At 38.8% G+C, this 20,773-nt stretch overlaps 1 protein-coding gene across 6 annotated transcripts in view; it reads left to right on the top strand.

Moving 5' to 3' along the window:
* Positions 1-20,773, top strand: part of PPP2R2C (protein phosphatase 2 regulatory subunit Bgamma) — a 136,106-nt gene that overhangs the window by 62,076 nt on the left and 53,257 nt on the right. For 5 of the 6 annotated variants that reach the window (XM_051618604.1, XM_051618605.1, XM_051618607.1 and 2 more), the window contains 2 exons: positions 18,357-18,454; positions 19,066-19,231. In XM_051618604.1, the coding sequence (XP_051474564.1) occupies positions 18,357-18,454; positions 19,066-19,231 (264 nt within the window). Of the gene's footprint in view, positions 1-14,191; positions 14,250-18,356; positions 18,455-19,065; positions 19,232-20,773 lie in introns of those variants that run through there. The other variant, XM_051618609.1, reaches the window with a different exon arrangement.

The raw sequence follows: 20,773 nt of genomic DNA, 5'->3' as shown, positions 1-20,773 counted from the left end.
ACCTGTTTATGTGAATGCTGCACATGTTTGGTGGGTATAACTATTTATTAAACAGCTTGCCTGTGTGATGCCAAAAAGTGGATTGAATTCTAGTAAGTCTGCTTAAGTACCTCTGTGCTCATGAATATGGCATGATTCTATTTACATCTTTCCAACTGGGTTAAAATGTCAAAAAGATGTATTTTTGTAATATAAGTACCTCAATTCTTTTTGACATTATTTTCTGTAGCTCATTTTATATGCATGCCTTTCTGTTATATTATTATCATAATTATATTAATTTGAATATGCAAATTAGCTCTTCATGATGTTGTCATGTCAGCATCTGGATTCAAGATCTGGTGTTTCATAAGCATCACATCCTATTGCATTTCATCAGAGAGTCCCCCTTCCCTAATCTAATTATTCATAAGGAACCTTGGGGATTGTGCTAATGGGCATCTGAAGCTATAAAGAGTAATGAAAGTGGTTGTGTTACTGCTATGCAATTAAGTGTATACAGAATACCATTCATATAATTCAGAATTTTTACCACTCTTTTTCTCTTTTATAGTACATTAATTATTTCTCTGAAGTTAAAAATAATAGTAATAGAGTTGAAGAGCTTTTTATGAGAGTTGTAGCATTTATAGTCACAAGCTGATTTTGGCTTTTATTGTTAAAGGCATTCAGCAAATAAGTAGCAAGTTATATTAATTATTTTTAATGGATTTTTCATGTTTTATGTGAAAAGGTGGAGGGTGAGTCTGATTGAGGCAGTGTTGGAACTGCTGGGAAACTGAGGGGACCTGTGCTGTGTGATTCTCATTGAATGTGATATTCATTGGTTTGATTGGGTGCCATACACATTGTGCTGCTGCTGGTAATGTATCTCAGCAGTCACTGCAGTTTGTAGGTTCAGCATGACCTTTGGTCTGGGTTCAGTTTTCTGTCTTTGCTTGTTTGGAGTAAGTGTTTTGATGAATGAAAGTTAAGTATTTAGATCAAGTAGTCAATATGTTTTCCAATGATAATTCCATATTAATACATGCTAATGGTTAATATCTTCAAGATCAACTGGCAATCTGATTGAAATCAATGGCAGTTTTACCTCATTTAGTTCAGTGGGAGCAGAAATGAGTCTTTAACCAGCAGAAAACTATAAACGCCAATGTCGGTTCATGTGTCACTCAGTATGAACAAGAGTTTTTATGGTGCTGTCAGGCTGGAAAAAATGCTTTTCTTTTTTGATAATGAAGCTGCATTTAGCTGAACTAATCCCTAGGTAGCCTATTAGAGGTGTTCTGGCTTTGTTATTCCCAACAATATGGAATGTGGCCACTTGCTGATTCTACTTAAATAAGTAGTTCCTACTGCTGAAAATAGCTTTGAAGACTGCTGTGCTGATGAAATTCTGCTGCAGACATCCTGCATTAACCTCGTTATCTTGAATTTTCATGTGAAATTCAGACTTTATTTTAATGCTAGGGGGTACATGATACTAAATAAGTTGTGCAGTTCCTTTTTCCAGAACACCAGTGACAGCCGTAATGTTCTGTGGCAATGGAGAGGCCGAGGAATTGTGGAAGCATCCTCCATCTTCGATAATGCACATGTGGTTGGGATCTTGTCCTTTGTTCCGGACTGCCTTTACTGTAAAAAAATTCACTATAATTTTAAAATAGCTTACCTGCATAACAGCCTACTAGAAGCCTTCATAAAACAGCTCTTCCAGGATATCCTCATAGTTTCTTCTACCAGGAAAAATGAGCTGTGAAGTTTGAATGAGAGTTTAATAGGTCCATGTCCTGTCTGACCAAGTGACAGAATGTCAGAAGGGGACAGACAGTTTCTCTCTAATCATAGCCATGAAAGTAAAAGGAGAGAAGAAAGAGGGGGAAGTGCACAGAAAGCCTCGTCTCTCAGCTAGATTTCCAGATTGCTTAGGGCTTTAAAGGTCAAACCCAACACCTTAGGTTAGTAACTCCTTAATTACTAGGAGACAACATTTAGAGCACAGCAATAGGAGGCTTTTGGCATTGCTCAGCAAGCATCTGCACTCTACATTAGTTCATGCTTTAGATATTCTTGAACTATGGCAGTATATTGATAGGTCATTAATCTACCCTTGCAAAGGCAAATAGGTTTTGCCTCCAAGACAAAATAAAAGTTAAATTCTTGTTACTGTCTGTGTGAAATACTCACGGTGCTTGGTCGTATGGGTGGCCTGCAAAGTCAGGTTAACACTGCCAGATTTTGTACCGTTATTAAGGATTCTGATGCAATGACTGGAAAATTTTCTAGGTGTTTTCTGAATTGTATTTTCTGAATTATATTGATGACAATTTGATCATTGCTGTTCCCATTTGCTCTTGAATAAAACTCGGCATTGCTTTCACATGCCTTCTAAGCATATTTTCTGAGATAACAGATACGTCTGAAAAATCAGTAAATGAGAATAGAGAACTTTCAAGCCCTTCAAACAACCTGTTTGTTTGTTTGTTTTATTTTACAGTGGTAAATTTTATACTTATGTACTTAGATTTTTATCTGGTAATTTATCGTTTTTGACATTATTTTAATTTATTTTGATTACAGGGTAAAATAGTTAATCTTCTGCACACTGCAGTAAATAGTTGAAATAATGTTCTCATTGGCTACTGGTTGTTTCCTACTCTCCCTGTTAGTGTTGCATATTTGTGTTTTTCTATGTAAATAAGAAAATAATTGTTTAGAATGAGAATAAGAGATCTGATTTTGTATTACTGCCTAGTGTGTACGTACCTTTAATCATACAAGTGATCCTAGTAAATGGGCAGTATTTCTGGATATTCACCTAAACACTTAAATAAAGAAAGCCTCTCCTTGAATGTGGTTAGTTTGTCATTGCTTTGTTAGGCTTGACTTATAATAATATTATATTGTTATTACCCTTTATGTACAAGTTATACAAGTTATTATTTTGGTGATCCTTGAGTTTAGTTTTGGGCAGACATCGGGTTTTTGCTGCCTTTTTTTCCTTGTCAAATCAGTTTCTGTCTCTCCTTTTAAAGCCAATTTCCACAAACAAGTTCAAATCCCTTAGATAAAGAATATGCTCATTTACAAAGATTATAATTGTTTTCTGGCCCTGTTTTTAATACTTTGCACTGTAAATGACATCCCAGTGGAGAATGATCATCATACAGATGTTTGAAAGCTCCTTCCTGCTGAGTATGGTAATTGAAGTCTATAAAGTGTCATCAGACTGCACGTTGTTTCTAATTAGTACAAGGCAGTTTCTTTGAGCTTTGTGTAGTTTTACTGGCCTTTTTCCTTCATTATTTTACCATCTGGCTAGTAAATCTTGTCAGCTATTCAAAAAACAGATGAAAAGCATGAAATTTTTCTGGGTGGTTCATAGTGTCTTGCTTTCCTTTATCAAAAAATACAAATTTTATATGGTTGGATGCTGACTTTCTGAAGCTATCAGCATGCTTTTAGCTCCAACTGGCCAGGTACTACTCTGGCATCTTTTGAAAGACTCTTCATCTCACATCATCAGGAGAAACATTTATGCAACAATAAATTTCTCTCCTCATAATAGGGCCATTATGATAATGATTCTCATCTCTTTTCTGAAAAATTATTTTTTTTAGTGACTGCTTGATGGTTGGACGTTTAGGGCAGACAGTTTCCCAGGGTATACTTGGAACTATCAGCCGTGGAATGGAAGTGGGCAGATACAATAATTTCTTATGTTGAAAGGAGCTCAAAAACCCATGCAAAATCATTGGGAAAAGAAACTTTCCTGCCTATTTCAGCTTCCCTGTGTTTGTGTGCTCAGGTACAGGTCCTTATTGAGGATTGGATTATGCCTCCAAAGCTATACCTCCCTCAGGTTAGTTTAGCCTGATGTAGTGATTCATGCCCTTTTGCCTTCAATAATCTGGGAGTTTACAGGACTTCAGAAGAGAGACAGAAGTAAAGAATTTGCAGGCCCTGGCTGCTTTCTTCAGGCACAGCTTTTAAGCGAGGAAGACCAAATGAGAGCTTGCTCCCCTTGTGGTAAGACTCAGACACAAAACTCCTGTTGATTATTTTTTTAAAGTAAATTTTCTATTTCTCCCTTACATGTGGTGAACACCTTGTCTGAATATTCAGGTAGCACATCCAAAATTTGTCATGATGTGTTGCTTACACAATTAATTGTTGATTCCAATTGCAGGATGCCTCAATAATGTAAAAGTCCACATTTTGCTTGTAAATTGATGAGGTTCAAGAACACCTATGTGAACAGCTAATAGAGAATTTTTTGAGCTGACCTATAATCTAAGACACTAGACTAAGCTTTAGGAGGCTGATTTGATCCTCTCTAAATGACAGCATCCTGAGAAAATAATTTTGGTTCTACCCATCTTTATTCCCTATCTGTGAAGCAAAATAATAATTATGTACCTCCTTTCCTTTGTGTCTAGGCTTTTTTTAGTGTTTGGGAAGAAAACAATACACAAGAGCTGTGATCTGGAGAAGGCCTGTAGAGTAAATAATTACAGAACTCCTCCTTACTGGTTTCAGTAGAGAGTCTACTTAGTACTTACAATATATTTAATATTATAATGATTCACACTGGACCCTCCAGTTAGGTCAAAGCATAGGTGGAAACACACTTGTTTCTCACATGAATTAGCTGCTTAGCTTTTGTGAGACTATGAAACTAAAACCACCATGTGTTTGATCTGAGGTGATGTTTTCAGCAAACTGCAGTAAAAGCAGTTAATTTGCTGATAAATATTGTATCACAGGGTGATGTGAAATAAAAATCTTACAGACAGCCAGCTTCCTCCAGAATTAAGAAATAGGGTCTGATCTGCATCTATCACCTTCACTTCAGTGTAAGGCCTGATGGAAACTGCGATGGTGCCAGCCTTGGGGAAGGTGATGCCTCTCACCACTCAACGGGCCTTTGGCAAATTGGTCACCATCTGCTCTGTGATTCAGACTTAGGTAAAACTTTTGCCTTATCATGGTACTTTGAACAACTAACTAGTGTGTTTTTCTTCTGCTTTGCCTCCAAGAAACCTGTCAACGCCTTTTGTCTTAATTCTGTATTTAATGGGTATGTCAACATTGCTTAATGGAGGATGGTGAAAGGCATGTTTTGTAGTTAGTTCTGGTGTGTCCTGACAGCACCAATGTCTTGGGCACAGCGCCTCATTCACATTGTTATATTGGCTCTGATGCCAGTTCAGTCAGAACTAGCTCATCTATTGCTCTGCTCTACTCTTTTGCAATGCAGAAATACACCCTTATGCCAACAAAAATTCAGAAGCATCTCAGCTGCATATCGCTCATTTATAATTATAGTGGGATTAAAATAGACATGAGGCTTCATTTGGCGTCCTGCCTCAGAACTGCTGTATTGCAGTAAAGGCCCCTCTGCTTTGAGAACACAGCAGTGATTCCTGTGGACTGTGTTTTAACAACCAGTGATGATTGCGGTGTCAAGGCTGTTGGGAGGGGGTTGGAAGCCTAACACTTCCACCAAGGGCTTGGATGTCTAAATGTTTTCTGTGTGGGCTGCAAATTAGCAGCTCTCAAACTATATGGCTCCAGGAGGCATGCCTTGGGGAAGGTTCCGACAGATTTGTGAGCTTTCTCCATATGCTTTGAAGCCCCCCTGATCTGAGGAGGCTGCTAAAAAAATTCCTTTAGCTCTATCTTAGTTGAGGAGACAGAAGTCTGACCCACTGATGTTTGTTTTTTTCTAGACTATTTTATTTTTATCTTTTCGGCTTTAGCAGTATGCTGGCAGAAGCTGTATTTTGCATTTAACCTTTTGATGAAGAAGGAACGATTGAGCTTGACGTTGAAACATGATAGGCTTGAAGCTTTGAAGCCCATGCTCCCCAGTTGTTAATGCAGTAGGAATGGCCTGAGTTCTCACTTGTAATATTGTATTATTAGACTAGAAAGAGTTTTGAGGACTGTTTTACGTAATTACTGGATTACCTGCATGGTGCTACATTCCTGAGGGGGAATAAAATCTGAAACTGCCTGACCAGCAAGCAGTTGCTGGTTTAGACATTGTCCATAGCATTTCATAGAATCATAGAATCACAGAATGCCAGGTTGGAAGGGACCTCAAGGATCATCTGGTCCAACCTTTCTAGGTACTACTTTAGTTTATATGACCTGGCTCAGCACCCTGTCAAGCTGAGACTTAAAACTGTCCAATGTGGGAGAATCTACCACTTCCCTTGGGAGACTATTCCAGTGTTTGACTGTCCTCGTGATGAAAAATGTACCTCTTGTGTCCAATTGGAATCTCCCCAGGAGCAATTTGTGCTCATTACCCCTTTGTAATATATTCTGTTCTAGTCCTGATATGTAGTTGTTGTCCTTTGGGACTATCCCAAAACAAGGATTTTTATTTCCTGAGACTGTTAACAGTGTTTGAAGTTTCATTATCAGACACAGACATAGAAAGGTGCATTGATTTTTAATGTCTTCTTTTCTATTAATTAATTTTTAAGTGAGTAATTGTAGAAATATGATGCATTTAAATTTGAGGCCAAATTTATCATTGGTTTTTGCACACTCCAGCTATCTAAAATTCAGTATTTTGGATGAGAAGTTCCCCTAGTTCCTGACATGCTAGGGTGATATAGCATGCTTATAATTTTGAACACATGAATAATCCTATCTTTCCTCACATTTATTGGGGCAGAGAGGAATCTAATGAAGTTCAGCAAAGGCAAGTGTGGGTCCTGCACCTAAGGAGGAATAACCCTGTACACCAATACAGGTTAGGGACTGACCTGCTGCAAAGCTGCTCTGTGGAGAAGGACCTAAGAGTCCTGATTAACAAATCACCTACAAGCCAGCAGTTTGCCCTTTTGGCCAAGAAGGCTGGTGGCATCCTGGGATGCATTAAGAGGAGTGTGGCCAGCAGGTTGAGGAATGTTATCCTCCCCCTCTGTTCTGCCCTTTGGGCTCCTCAAGTCAAGAAAGACAAGGAGCTACTGGAAAGAGTCCAGGAGCAGAGGGATATGGGGATGATTAGAGGACTGGAGCATCTCTTATGAGGAAAGGCTGAGAGACCTGGGTCTGTTAGGCCTGGAGAAGAGAGGTTTGAGAGAGGATCTTATTGATGCTTATGAATATCTAAAGGGTGGGTGTCAAGCAGATGGGGCCAGACTCTTTTCAGTGGTGCCCAGTGACAAGATGAGGGGCAGTGGGCACAAACTGGAATGCAGGAACTTCCATCTGAACATGAGGAAAAACTTAACTTACTTTGAGGGTGACAGAGCACTGGAACAGGCTGCCCAGAGAGGTTGTGGAGTCTTCTCTGGAGATACTCAAAACCCACCTGGGTGTGATCCTGTGCAACCTGTTATAGGTGAACCTGCTTTGGCAGGGAGGTTGGACTAGCTGATCACCAGAGGTCACTTCAAACCCTTACCATTCTGTGATACATAAATGAAGACTTTGGCCTTTCATGAACTGAAATTATGAAATTAGCTTTTAGACCAATGTAAAGTTGTGTATGCCACTACTACATTTTTATATTAAGTTACTTCAACACTCGTATCAAACCTTAAAGCAGTAGGGTTGAGAGTAAAGCTTATACAGAACAGTTGTCCTGTTCATTTCTAGACCAGCTTAAGAGCAGCCTTTGGTGTCCCATCAGTAGGAGCAACCCAAGTTAACAGCAAAAAGCCTGACTTTTCTGGACTTGGGATCATGATATAAACCTGCTGAAGAGATCTTGCTGCAAACAAGAACAACTAATTGCATGATCCTTGAGCCTGAGTTTAGTTCACACACTTAAGCCAGTCACACTACCTGGATAAGTCTGAGAGGTCACAAACATTTATTTCAAAGGATGCTCAGAATGAATCTCATATATTATGATGTGCATGATCTTCATCAAAGAAGTATTAGGCACTCCCAGAAGTCCCAGAGTTACATGATCTAGTGACAGACCCAGAGGCAAATTCAGAGTTGTCAGCTGAATTGCCTTTGGAGCCTGCCAAGCAACCAGATGCTAATGTTAGATGAGTATCTATATGGCTTGGCATCGAGCTCCCCTGACAGCCAACAAGCCCTGTGTGTGACCTTAGCTTGCTGGTTCACTGTTGGGAATCACAGAGGAGATGTCCAGTGATGAATAAGTTAGAGCTGTGTGTTGCTCACAGTATGTATATATAGTTTATTTGGATCCTGTGGTCCCAGTGACCAGACAGTAGATTTAAACATTGCAATCTACCCTTGTGTGTTAAGACAGTTTATTTTCCCTGTGCTAGGCCTACAGGCTCCAGAGCCCCTTGTACTCTGGGAAATCCCAGCCTTTGCCAGTTGTAGCAGAAAACCCTAATACAATTAGACATGGCAGAGTGTGAGTGTTACTTGACTGTCTGTGTGCAACACTGATACCTATGAGTTGCAGTCACTAAGTATATGTGCTGGAGTAAATTGAATATTTGGGAGCATTGTGACCAGCTTGCATGGAGGGGGACAGTGCCTGTGAGGGTGACATTCCACTGTTTCTGAAACATTGTGGCTGCCTGTGTTCTACCTGTTGAGAAATGTCCCTGGTTTGTGATGGCCCCTGAACCACGATGAAGTGGTGTTTGGGAGAGAGCAATTTATCACAGCCAAAAGCCTGTCAAGGAATGTTCATAGTAATTTAGCTGTATGAATCATAGCACTGCAGAGCCCAAGAACATCCTGGAGCTCTCCTTCGTTTACTAGTGCCAGTATGGCTGTTGTGTCTCTGCTTTCCTTGTCACTATGCACTTAAAGACTTTGGCTCTAGTCCAGCTCCTAGCTCCTGCCCTTGATTTTTAAGATTATATCCCCCTGGTTTCACCCAAAAGCCTGCTCAACGGGGCTTTTTCTTCCTTGGTGCATGGTATTGTGAGGCTTTCTTTGTTAAGTGGTCCATCAGTATATTCATTTAGCAACATGCATACTCATTTGAACTGAATGCAGGAACATTAAAGTGTCTAGACAAGTGATGAAGAGCTTTATTAAACAGAAATGTTTTGCTGAGCCACAGCCTAGATTATCTGTCCCTTAGTATGTGTATAATCAAAATTGCTTCTCTGATCTTGGATAAAAACTCTGGAGGATGTTTCATATTTTCCTTTGTGTAAAATGGGAATGCTAACATTTGCTTACTGACTTCCCTGGGTTGCTGGGAGGGTTAATGCCAGGAAAGCACTTTGAACATGAGAACTGCTGTGACAGAATTACTGAGAGCTTTGCTTCTGGAATTTAATTGCTCGGTTAAATGGAAAAAAAAATTCAGAACAAGCTGGCATTGAAATTCTATTGAAGTTTGTATGTAATACAAGAGAAGTAACATCCATATTGAATCTGGCTATTCAGGACTATATTTCAAATTTGTGATGAATTTTCATCACTCTTTTAATATATATTGAAGTAATGATTTTCCTTTAAAATCCTAGATGAGAGTAGGGATTTGTCATCTTTCTTTCATAATAGCATGTTAGCAAAAGTTGATGTTTGCTCATTATAGGTCATTGCAATTATTCTGCACCAGTATAATCACTTCTGGCAGTGAAAGTTATATTAATACATATTAATAATGTGTACACTTTCCATTTTGGGCATTTATTTGATCCAAAATAAGGGATGAGGTTCAAGGTCTTTCTATGCTCTCAATAAGCTCTGGTTGCCTAGCATTTTTAACACTTGGCAGCGCCATTTCTAATCTGTCTTTTGCTGGCAGCGAGGCTGTGCAGCTCCTCGGTGGGAAGTAACATGGAGCTGAGCAGAAGCTCCCAGCTCAGACAGGCTTTCTTCTGTGAGAACAAGTTTACACGCTGCTCTAGAAATTAGAAATATATAATGTGATGGCCATGGTGATTTTTTTTTTTTTTTCCTTTTTGCTCTCCGGTGTTGGTTAGTGAGAGGAGTGGACTGACACGTTTCCTTATTGCGCTACTGTCTGTGGAGTGTTTTAAGACTTGCTGAATCCTTAACTTAGATGACTGCCTCATCTGACAGCAAACAGAAAGAAAGAAAAACCTGTTGCTGCATCGCCCCCCCCTCCCCAGAAATCTCAAGAGAATAAATTGGAAGCATGTGTTACACAGGATAAGCTGTGAAGAAGCTTTTTGTGAAGTTTAGAAGCTTTCTGTGCATATCCTAATGCTAAAATAGAGATTCATCTGCATGTTTTCATAAAGTGTTGCTTGGCAGAAGAGCTATGAGCAGTGTTACTGAACAGCTTAAAACTACTGAAGATGAAAGGCCTTCTAATGAGTTTTCTCATTTGTTTAGGTTGAATAGGATGGAGGGATCACTGCTTCTCAGGCTTAACTGCTTGGGATATCCCTGACAGCATAGAGTCGTAGAACTATTCAGGTTGGAAAAGACCCTTGGGATCACCGAGACCAACCATCATCCCTACTCTGCAAAGTTCTCCCCTAAACCATATCCACCAACACCACATCCAAATGACCCTTGAACATGCCCAGAGATGGTGACTCAACCACCTCCCTGGGCAGCCTATTCCAGTGTCTAACCACTCTTTCTGTGAAAAAATGTTTCCTAATGTCCAGTCCAAACCTGCCCTGTTGCAGCTTGAATCCATTCCCTCTTGTTCTGTCGCTAATTACCTGTGAGAAGAGACCAGCACCAACCTCTCTACAATGACCTTTCAGGTAGTTGTAGAGACTGATGAGGTCTCCCCTCAGCCTTCTGTTTCTCAAACTAAACGTTCCCAGCTCCTTCAAGTGTTCTTCATAAGATTGATTCTCTAGGCCCTTCACCAGCTTCTTTGCCCTCCTCTGTACTCGCTCCAGCACCTCGATATCTCTCCTGAATTGAGGTGCCCAAAACTGGATGCAATACTCCAGGTGTGGCCTCACCAGTTCTGAGTACAGGGGGACAATCACCTCCCTACTGGTCACACTATTTCTAATACAGGCCAGGATGCAATTGGCTTTCTTGGCCACCTGGGCACACTGCTGACTCATATTCAGCCGCTTGTCCATTAGAACCCCCAGGTCCTTTTCTGCCAGACACTTTCCAGCCACACTTCCCCAAGCCTGTAGCGTTGCCTTGGGTTGTTGTGGCCCAAGTGCAGGACTTGGCCTTATTGAAGCCCAGACCATTAACATTAGCCCAACAATCTAATCTGTCCAAGTCTCTCTGTAGAGCCTCCCTATCCTCATGCAGTTCAACAGTCCTGCCTAGCTTGGTGTCATCTGCAAACTTACTGATAATACACTGTATGTCCTTATCAAGATCATCAATAAAGATGTTAAACAGAAATGGTCCCAACATAGAGCCCTGAGGAACACCACTTGTGACTGGCCCCAGCTGGATTTGACTCCATTGACCACCACTCTTTGGGCTCAGCTGTCCAGCCAGTGCTTGACCCAACAGATTGTATGCTCATCCAGGCCATGAGCAGCCAGGAATTTTATGAGAGTTCTATGGGGAACCATGTCAAATGCTTTTTGGGGCTCCAGATAGACAATATCCACAGCCTTTCCCTCGTCCAATCATCAGGTCATCAGGTTATAAAAGGAGATCAGGTTCGTCAGGCAGGACCTGCCTTTCATAAACCCATGCTGACTGGGCCTGATCCCCTGGTTATCCTCTATATGTCTTCTTCAGTGATACCTGCCATAAGAGGTCAGTCCCTGTGTTGCCTGTAAGTACACAGGGAGGACTGGTAGTCTCATAGCACTGAGAGGCACTTGGCTACCACTCTTTGGGAGCTCCTAGAGAGGTGTTGAAAGGAATTGTTGCAAGATTGTTATCAGTCCACGGAGTATTTCCAATTCTGAAGGCACAAGCAATGCACTTAGTGACTTCAGTAAGGATAATAGTAACGCTAATTAGGAATTCTGCAGAACTAATGACTGAAGCTTTGCAAAGTCTCATTGATCTAAGCAGGTCACCTTGAACATGAAGAAGCTGAAGTGCATTAAGACTGTAGCCAAAATGTTAAAAAATGTGTCCTAATTTTCAGCTACACTGCATCTGAAAAATGTTTCTTGACCTTATTTACTATGAAAGTAGTGGGAAACTTTCCATTTACCTCAGTGAACAGAAGGTCAAGTCCTTTTTGCCGCTTTTCTTGGAAGCCTTGTTCTCTGCAGAAGGGAGATGAGTGCCAGAACCTTAGGAATAAGGGCTTTGAGCTTTTAAATTAGGAATAAAAGCATATGTGAGGGTCACTTTCTGAAAAATGAAAACTCAGTGACTTGTATTAAGTATAAAGTTTTTTTTAGCACAGAACTCAGATAATCTATTTTACCTCTTTGCCCCATGGGCAGGTTTTTATTTTACACATTGGCTGTGCTTCAGTAGTTGGGTGTCATTTGCTAGTTTTCTTATTTGAGAAATACAGCTAGAAAATAGTATATGATTTAAAAGCTGTTGAAAATATTTTCTAAGCTCTTCAAATAAACACATACAAAAATATTGGAGGAAAAAACCCAACTCTATTCAAGCTCTAACCTAGAAACAGTAAGTTGCAGGGATCATAGGTACTTAAAGAGGGGGTGCAAACGTATATTTCTTTAGATTCTGTTTCAAGTAAATTCCCTTTTTGAGTGAGCACTGAACCTACACTGAAATGTTCTGAATGGGAAGGTGCTTACCTTGGTCCCTGAGGATACAGGACCTGTGAAACTCAGCAGTATCAGCCAGTGAGGTATGTACAGCATTTATTTTAGAAATCCTAGTATCCGATAGTTGGATATTAAAATGGAAAAAAGGGAAAGATTTGCTCAGTCCTTGCCAGGATTTGAGGCTAGGAAAATCGTTACTTCAATTTTTTTTTTTTTTTTTTTTTAACTATTATTTACTACCATCCCCAGCTGAAATGTTTTTGTTTTAAGCAGCCATTGAAGAGCTGTTCAGCATTTGACCTTGTGGCTTTGGATTTCACATCAGGAAGAGATTGTTGTACTCAGGAAGAGACTGATAAACTTTCTTGTTCTTTCTTGACAGGATTAAATGGGGCTGTTTGGATGTTGCCCTTGATATATTTATCCTTGGTAGCTATAAAGCCAGGTAAGGTGTCAGTTAGGAAAATGACTTCATGAAGTGCAGTGGACGCACATCTTTGGATTTTATTCTGTTAATGACTGATTACCTTGTTTCCCTGCTCCCTGAAGCACTTAGACTGTTAGCATCTAGGTTAAAACTTTGGCCAAAATCAGCTTCCTGTTCTGTTTTTCATTGCCCATACATCTGACATGGAGTAAACACGTTTCTGTTGTGCAGCACAAACTCCATCAGGGTTTAAAGCCATAATAAACAAACAAAAAAACAAAGTAAGAGATTTGCCAGGATGACAGATAATCCCAGGGGCAAAGGAGCAGATACATCCTTAATTTCAAACTACTTTCTTATCTTCTTCTGTGGCATTTCCTTGTGTTCTTTCATGTTCTTTCAAGCTCTTGTGTGTTGCATGTACTGTCTTCTCTCACCTTTCTCATGCTCTTGCTCTTTTTAACATCTTTGCATGTTCTCTCTCTTTCTCCATCTTATTTATCCTTGCACTCTTATTTTTCTCTCATACATCTGTCTCATATGGCCACCCAACTCTCTACTGGCTGGTGACCTGTTTTGTTTTGGTGTCTTGGATAAGTGATCAGGTAGTTTGTGTGAAGGTCAAAAAAATGTTTAACAGTGACAAAGAGTTGGCTTTCGGGTGTGTTGGCTAGAAGTGCTAAAAGCATTAAGTTTCTAACCCAGCAAAAGTAGACAGTGTGGTATGTGAGATTTTACATTTGTTTTCACTTGCATTTTGAGGGGTGGTTTCTAGTGTCATACAATCTCTGGATCCAAGCTGGTGAATAACACTGTGGTGAATCAGAATGAATGCATGTTACAGTCTGCTGTTTCATCACACCCTAATACCTTTGAGGTTTTGCATACTTTGTTTTCTAGCTGCTTGATGTAACCTTTGAAACTTCAGCTTGAAAAAAGCTAGCAGACTTTTTCTTTCCATCTAATTTTTCTTTTCTTTCCTTTTTTTTTTTTGTTGTCGGTCCAAGTCTAAACTAAATGACAACACAGCTCACTGTAGTGGCCTTCCCTTCACTCAAGATACTGTAATACTGCTCCTCTTTTATCTACCATTTTTCCTTTTGTTTTATGGCTTTCTTTGTTGCAAGCTTCTTTGTTGTTTCTTCCAGATTATGCTCCTTGGGGACTTCTGTATCAGTATGAGTGAACATTGCTTGCAGCCATGCCAGATTGTGCTGTGATCTTATTGGATTTCACAAACCAAGGTTAGGCCAGGTCAGAACTTGGTTGAAATAACATAGACGACAAGATTTCCTGCTAGCCACTGAGAACACACACAGCAAAAACCTGACCTAGATGCTGATTCAGTCAGCTCAGGGTGGTGGATAAAGGAGTTCTGACCTTCTATGCCCATTCCAAATCCTTTGATTCTCTATCAGGATTACACTGCAATTCTTTTTCTGGTACCCTTGCGTGATGTTGTCTGCCTTTAAAGCTTGCTACTGCTGTCTGAAGAGCTGCATTTCTGTGCTGGGTGAAATAGTTTCAAAATTTTCTTTGCTCTCCTGATCTTCTGAAGCAAAATCAAGTATACTATCTTCAAATGAAAGGCTCCAGAAGAAATAGAAATTGTTAGTAAAAGTAGCATACAGAAAAGTTGAGTTTTTCTTAGTGTTCCTTCAGGTTTCTAGCCAAAAGACTGTATGAAGAATAGTGAGTATATTCAGACTTTGTTTCTCTGACTGTATACTAGGTGGAAAATGGCATGTAATTATGCTAGAGTGCCCCAAAATCACCCAAAACGTTATTGTTTAGAAAGGACTTTTCTAATTATTGTAAAGGTATTTGGACCTGTTTGTGTTATATAGGAGTAAGCTATTAAAAAGCATTAAAATAAACCTGTAAGAAGCTAGAAAGTGAACATCAAGAAGGATGTGATAGTGTTTGTATTTTGAGTGTCCAAGTTGTGCCTTTTAACTCAGTGAATATGTTGAGCATCCAAGTTTATATACATTTCTGCATAGGCAAAATATGGAATTTAAGGGTGGAGTAGAGAAATTAATATTGCATAAAATATGGGATTTCCAATCTGATTGGAAACACTTGCCCATTGGTATTGAGGTTGCCTGTAATTGTTCTTAATAGGTAAATTTTCTCAGTCTCAAATAATCCTAATTGTTAGTGCAAAGCTTGGCACTGCCAGCAGAGATACAGAAGGTGTAGAGCAGAAGGCTGGAAGGAGCCTTTCATCTCTGCCATCCCTTGCCAACGGCTTACTGTACATGCAAATTCATCAGCTCTTCCATTGTGGAACATTTATATATCCTGGAGAGGGTGAAATCTGGTAGTTAATTGCTCTGTACGCTCAGGGGGCCTTTCTGCAATGGAAGAATCTGCAGTTTGAGACTGTAGTGGCTGATGTGGCTACAGCGTTAATAAATACATGGGGGAATGTTCTGCAGAAAGGTACGAAGAGCTTTGTTGATTGATTCCTTTCCTACCTCCTCTGTCTTAGGAAGAGCCAACCTGGCTAATATTTTCTATGAAAACAGCATGACTAATATTCACCTGCTGAACAGATACACTGGATAAGATTATTTATTTTTGGCTGTTGCTTTCAGCTGTTATTTACAGAATCAATAAAAGGGATTTTCCAATTCAAGGGTGATTTTTTTACCAACAAGCTGCTTACCCTCTGAGCTTGGAATATTTGATCTGTTCTTTTTCAGAACAAGTTAATTAAAAAATGATAAGTAGTTTCCAGTTCAGAATTAGTTTTTTATTAAAAAGGAGGGATGCATCTAAAAGAAACACCTTGGGGGGGAGAGAGAATTTTGCCTCAGAATAACATCATTATACACTGGCCACAGATACTTAATTGTTTTAGCTGCTTTTCTTTAAACATCAATCACTTAATTACACACAATATTTTAATGACAAATGCAATATTATAACAAAATGCAGAAACTGTTTTATTATAACTGTTGAAGTCTGTGGAAATACTCCATAGACTTTAGTGGGTATTGGCTGATGCCCTCTATAAAGGACAATGTGATATTTTGTGACTGTTGTGGGCCACAGAGAAGAGTGTTTCATGCCGTTGTGGAGGTATTGCAGGCCAATAGTAAATGTGTTCACACATGTGAGTTCAAAAGCAATTCATTCTTTTTGCACAATTATTTTATCTGATTCTCTTGTGACCTGTTGAGAATATCATGTATACATTACACATGTGCACGTATACACACACAAATACACAAATATTTTAATAGATAATACATTCCTTCCCTCTGTATTTACTTTGCTCCCCCATTGCATGCTTAAGAGATGAGTCTTCATTCTAAAAGGACTGTCAGTGTGAGACTTCTGCAGTTCTGCCTGTAAGGTTGAAGTAAGCTTTAAATGAGTAAAATCATGCAGGTGTCATTTTACAAGCAGTAGCCCACACCTTCTATCAGCACGAATTTTGCAGGGTAAGAAAAACTTAGGCAAGAAATGTTCTTCCACTGGAAGCACTACAGTGAACTTTACATGCCAGAAAAGTTGATTAGGTTTTTAGATTTTTAAAAAAGATGCAATATTTTTAGATCAAACACAACTCATTCCAAGCCCCAGACCATTATCAACCATGAGCAGTGTCTCTCTACTTTTCCTACACTCTAGTAAGGATTTTGGGATCATTACCTGTAAAATACACAGTCTGTGAAAGTCCACATAAAAATTGAGTGCCATTAACTTTGAGAAGCTCTGGCTTCAGACCCAAAATATTGTACATTGTCATGTTCCATTTTTTGAAGTCTACACATCCATACATTTTATTCACAAAAAAATAAAATTATGTACACACTTTGATTCCCCCTTCCCCCATATATACGTAGTGTGTGGAGGAAAATAAGACAAAGGTTTGCTTGGCTGGTTGCGTTTTGTTGTTGTTTTTGTGTTGTTTTTTTTTTTTTTAGAAGAACAATTTTATAGGGAAGATTTCTTTAAAAAAATTAAATATATGTTTTATTACTATGATTAGGGTAAAGTTTTCGTTTTTCAGATGGTGAATAATTTATAATGTTCCACTAAGAATCTGGCTTTTGTATGGCTGTGGTGCTGATGGGAGCTACTGGCAATAGCAGCTTTCTAACACTCAACTGCTAGTTTATTAAAAGAATAATAGGAACAGATGTTTTCAAGTCATAAAATGGATCAAGTAAATGATACATCCACTTGTTATTTCAATTCCTTTTAAATTTTTGTGAACTCATTAATTTGGGGCTAGGTTTTCAAAAGAGCTTAGCCCACTGTCGCCTCATGGTTCTCAGTATTATCTGATGGATGGTGAATATGTTTGAAACCCACAGCTTTTTATGCCTAAAGAGGAGCTGCTAAATACTGATGGTTCTAAAAATCTGCCCCATGTTTCTGAGGAGTAAATGCTGATAATTGCAGAGGATTCATACATGCAATCTCTGAGTAATACCCTGCATTTGTCTGTGGTTGTATATATGATGGCTTCTAAATTTACTATTGCACTAGGCATTTAAATTTAAATTATGCTAATATTGTAGGATTAACTGTAGATTATGATTCTAACATGTACTGTCATACAAACAGAAGAACCAGTTCTTTTGCTCCTGTAGTCTCTTTCTCCCTTCTCTTCCTGATGATGTATAGTAATTTGGACTCAAGATTGGCCTCAGGTTTTGATGAGGTTTCTTGTTTAAGCTGATGAAGTTGCTTAGGGAAGGGGGTTGTTGAAAATTAGAAGAAGAGACTAGGGTAATTTTATTTTTTGATGACACATTTTTATGGTGCTGCAGTGATTTACTGGAAATGATTATTTGAATGGCCTCTTGTCAACATTGCACAGTGAGTAGTTCTGGTTTTCCCTTCATTCTGCTGTGGTATGACAGGCTACAAGCGTTTTGCTTTTGCACTCTTGGCTCAAACATATATTTGAGAAAACTTGTGCTAGGGGGTTGTACTATTAACCTCATAAAGGGTGAAGAATAAACAATACATGTAACAGGACTGAGGTGTTATGTTGGTAATGCCATTGCTGTCTCCAGTACTGAAAAAATCTTTGTAACAGCCCAAGATTGCTCTTCTTGAAGCAAATCTCTCCAGAGATCTCCTCCACTCCCAAACTGCAGATATGCTGAAAACACAAATTTGCCTTGTTCTGTTTGCACTTGTTCCACTGTGTAGCAGTAGATTGTTATGGCATGCAGCCTGTTTGCATTAGTGACTTGCTGTTTAATTCATCTGTATTCCTTCAAATCCCTCATTTGTTGCATTTTTTTGTGGAGTGCTTGATATTTCTATTGGCTTTATGTTGCAGTAGCAAACTAAAATTTACCTTTTTTCTCTTTTTCCCATAGCTGATATTATTTCCACAGTTGAGTTCAACCACACTGGAGAACTGCTGGCTACTGGTGACAAGGGGGGTCGGGTTGTTATATTCCAAAGGGAACCTGAGGTATGTGAGTTACCAGTGTAGTCCTTAGTAGCTTGCTGAAACCTGGCTGTATTTTTAATACTTTAATTGGATCTAGCTAAAAATCTTGTTTATGATCTCGAGATTCGGTAAAGCAGAATGTCACCTCTTTGGAGAGGAAGTGAAAGAGGGTAAGGATCTTTTACTTGGAAGTTTGTTGCCCTGAACAAAAAATGCTTCAAAGCTCAAAAATTTGAAGCTAAGAAATAGGAAGGTTGTTTTTGGTTTGCTTCCATGTTGTTTTAATAGCTTCTGCCTGTTTGATGGAACCATTCAATTTAAAACAGTGCCTTTGCTGTGATACTTTTATGTTTCACTTTTTATTTCAGTCCACCTGCAGTATCTTTTGTAGAAGGCTTTCCTAAACAATTGACATTTCTTCAAAAAATTTGCCTTTTATTAAATGTTGCTTGAACACTTAAAGGACATTTCATTCCTTTAGAAACAAATCTGTAAATATAATGTTTTAAATGAAAAATTAAATTGCACTTTCAAGTTTTTTATATTACAAGGCCACTTAAACACCTTTCTTAAGAGATGGAGATGTATCGCCATCATAAACCATATGTTTTTGTTGTTGTTATTCTCCATAGAGTAAAAATGAGCCTTACAATCAGGGGGAGTACAATGTTTACAGCACTTTCCAGAGCCATGAACCTGAATTTGATTATTTGAAGAGCTTGGAGATAGAGGAAAAAATAAACAAGATCAAGTGGTTACCACAGCAAAATGCAGCTCACTCACTTTTATCAACCAATGGTAAGAGAGACGAGAGTTCACAAGACATGCCTGCATTTTGCTCTTGTGTATTTTTGTGCTGACTGTTTATGTTTGTTCATTTTAATCTACTGGTTTAGTAATTTCCTCTTTCAGAGTTTACCAAGATGGTCATATTGACTCTATTATCTGTTGTTTATGTATTTTATTAATGATCACAAGGTTTTTCCTATTGACTGTCCACAGACAGTTACAGAGCTATCAATTTTTGCTATTAATGTGCAGTGCTATCCTGAAAAAAAAATTGTGACAAAGCCATCACCTTACTCAGCAGCTGGGTTTCACTGGGGATTTAGAATTTTATATTTGTCATAACTTTTATTGTTTATAGAATAGAATTATTGTAGGCAAGAGAGATGAATTAGTTTTTCTTTTTTTTTATCATCAGAATGGTTAAGTTGCAAAGAGTTACACAAATCTTTGGAATAAGACTACAATACTGATACTGACTCATGTCTCTAATGTGCTTAAGGCCTATTGATCAAAAATGTGCTGTTATTACTTGGAGGGGATACATGACATAGGGTGTGGAAATTGGAGTCTAACATGCACAGGTGTCATTTAGGAAACATTTGGATACCTACAACCTTTATTATTACCTACAACCTCCTGTCATGCAGAAGACAAAAAAAAAAAAAAAAAAGGCAATTTTAAATCTTTGATCTCATTGTAATAAAAAAATAATTTTTTGTAGAAGTTTGATAATACTTGGGAACTGCTGATAGAAAAATAGTATAATCTCACCTTTGGGAATTGATGCTTTAGGGCAAAGTTATTATTTCTAGGTAAAATTTTAGCAATAAATGATATTTACATTCATTCACAGTAGATAGTAAATTATGTTATGTTTTGTAGTCTCTTTTCCTTAAAGTTGTCTTTGGACTTTTGGGGGGCAATATCTGAACCATTATAGCTAGATAATTTGTGCTAATTTAATGATTAGTCAGCTAATTACGAAGTTTGGGAGTTTACTTCTGCACTTCTCCTTTGGTCAAAATATCCCTCGACTTCAGATGACTTTAACTAAGAATGTCTTCTTCCAAGTGCATAATACAAAAGCAGATTATTAAAAGTAAACCTCTCCCTTTTGAATTTAAAGTTCGTTTTTGGAATCACTGAGGAGTAGAGCTGAGTCACAGAATCACAGAATGGTTTGGGTTGGAAGGGACCTTGAAGATCATCTAGTTCCAGTCCCCCTGCATGCACAGGGACTCTTTCCTCTATACCAGGTTGCTCAGAGCCCCTCTTTGCCCTTGAACACCTCCAGGAAGGGGGCAAGTCCAAAGATACACTGCTTTTACAGTTGGCCTAATAGACCTTTTTGTCAGTTTTCTTTTTGATATTAATATGGGAGAGAAGAAAGGAAGAAATAATCCATCTTGGTGTTGCTGTGGGTTAATCCAGTTGCAGCTAATAATGAGCAGGTCTAGGATCTGGCAAAATACTGTGGTCTCTTTTTTCTCCCCCCCTTCTTAATTCTGATGCATCCCGGCAGACTTCGTTATGGTGAAGAGAACAGTGGTG

The sequence above is a fragment of the Apus apus genome, chromosome 4 (genome assembly GCF_020740795.1).
Source record: "Apus apus isolate bApuApu2 chromosome 4, bApuApu2.pri.cur, whole genome shotgun sequence".
Lineage (NCBI taxonomy): Eukaryota > Metazoa > Chordata > Aves > Apodiformes > Apodidae > Apus > Apus apus.
The sequence above is the reverse complement of the archived record's forward strand: the minus strand, read 5'-3'. Positions and strand labels throughout refer to the sequence as shown.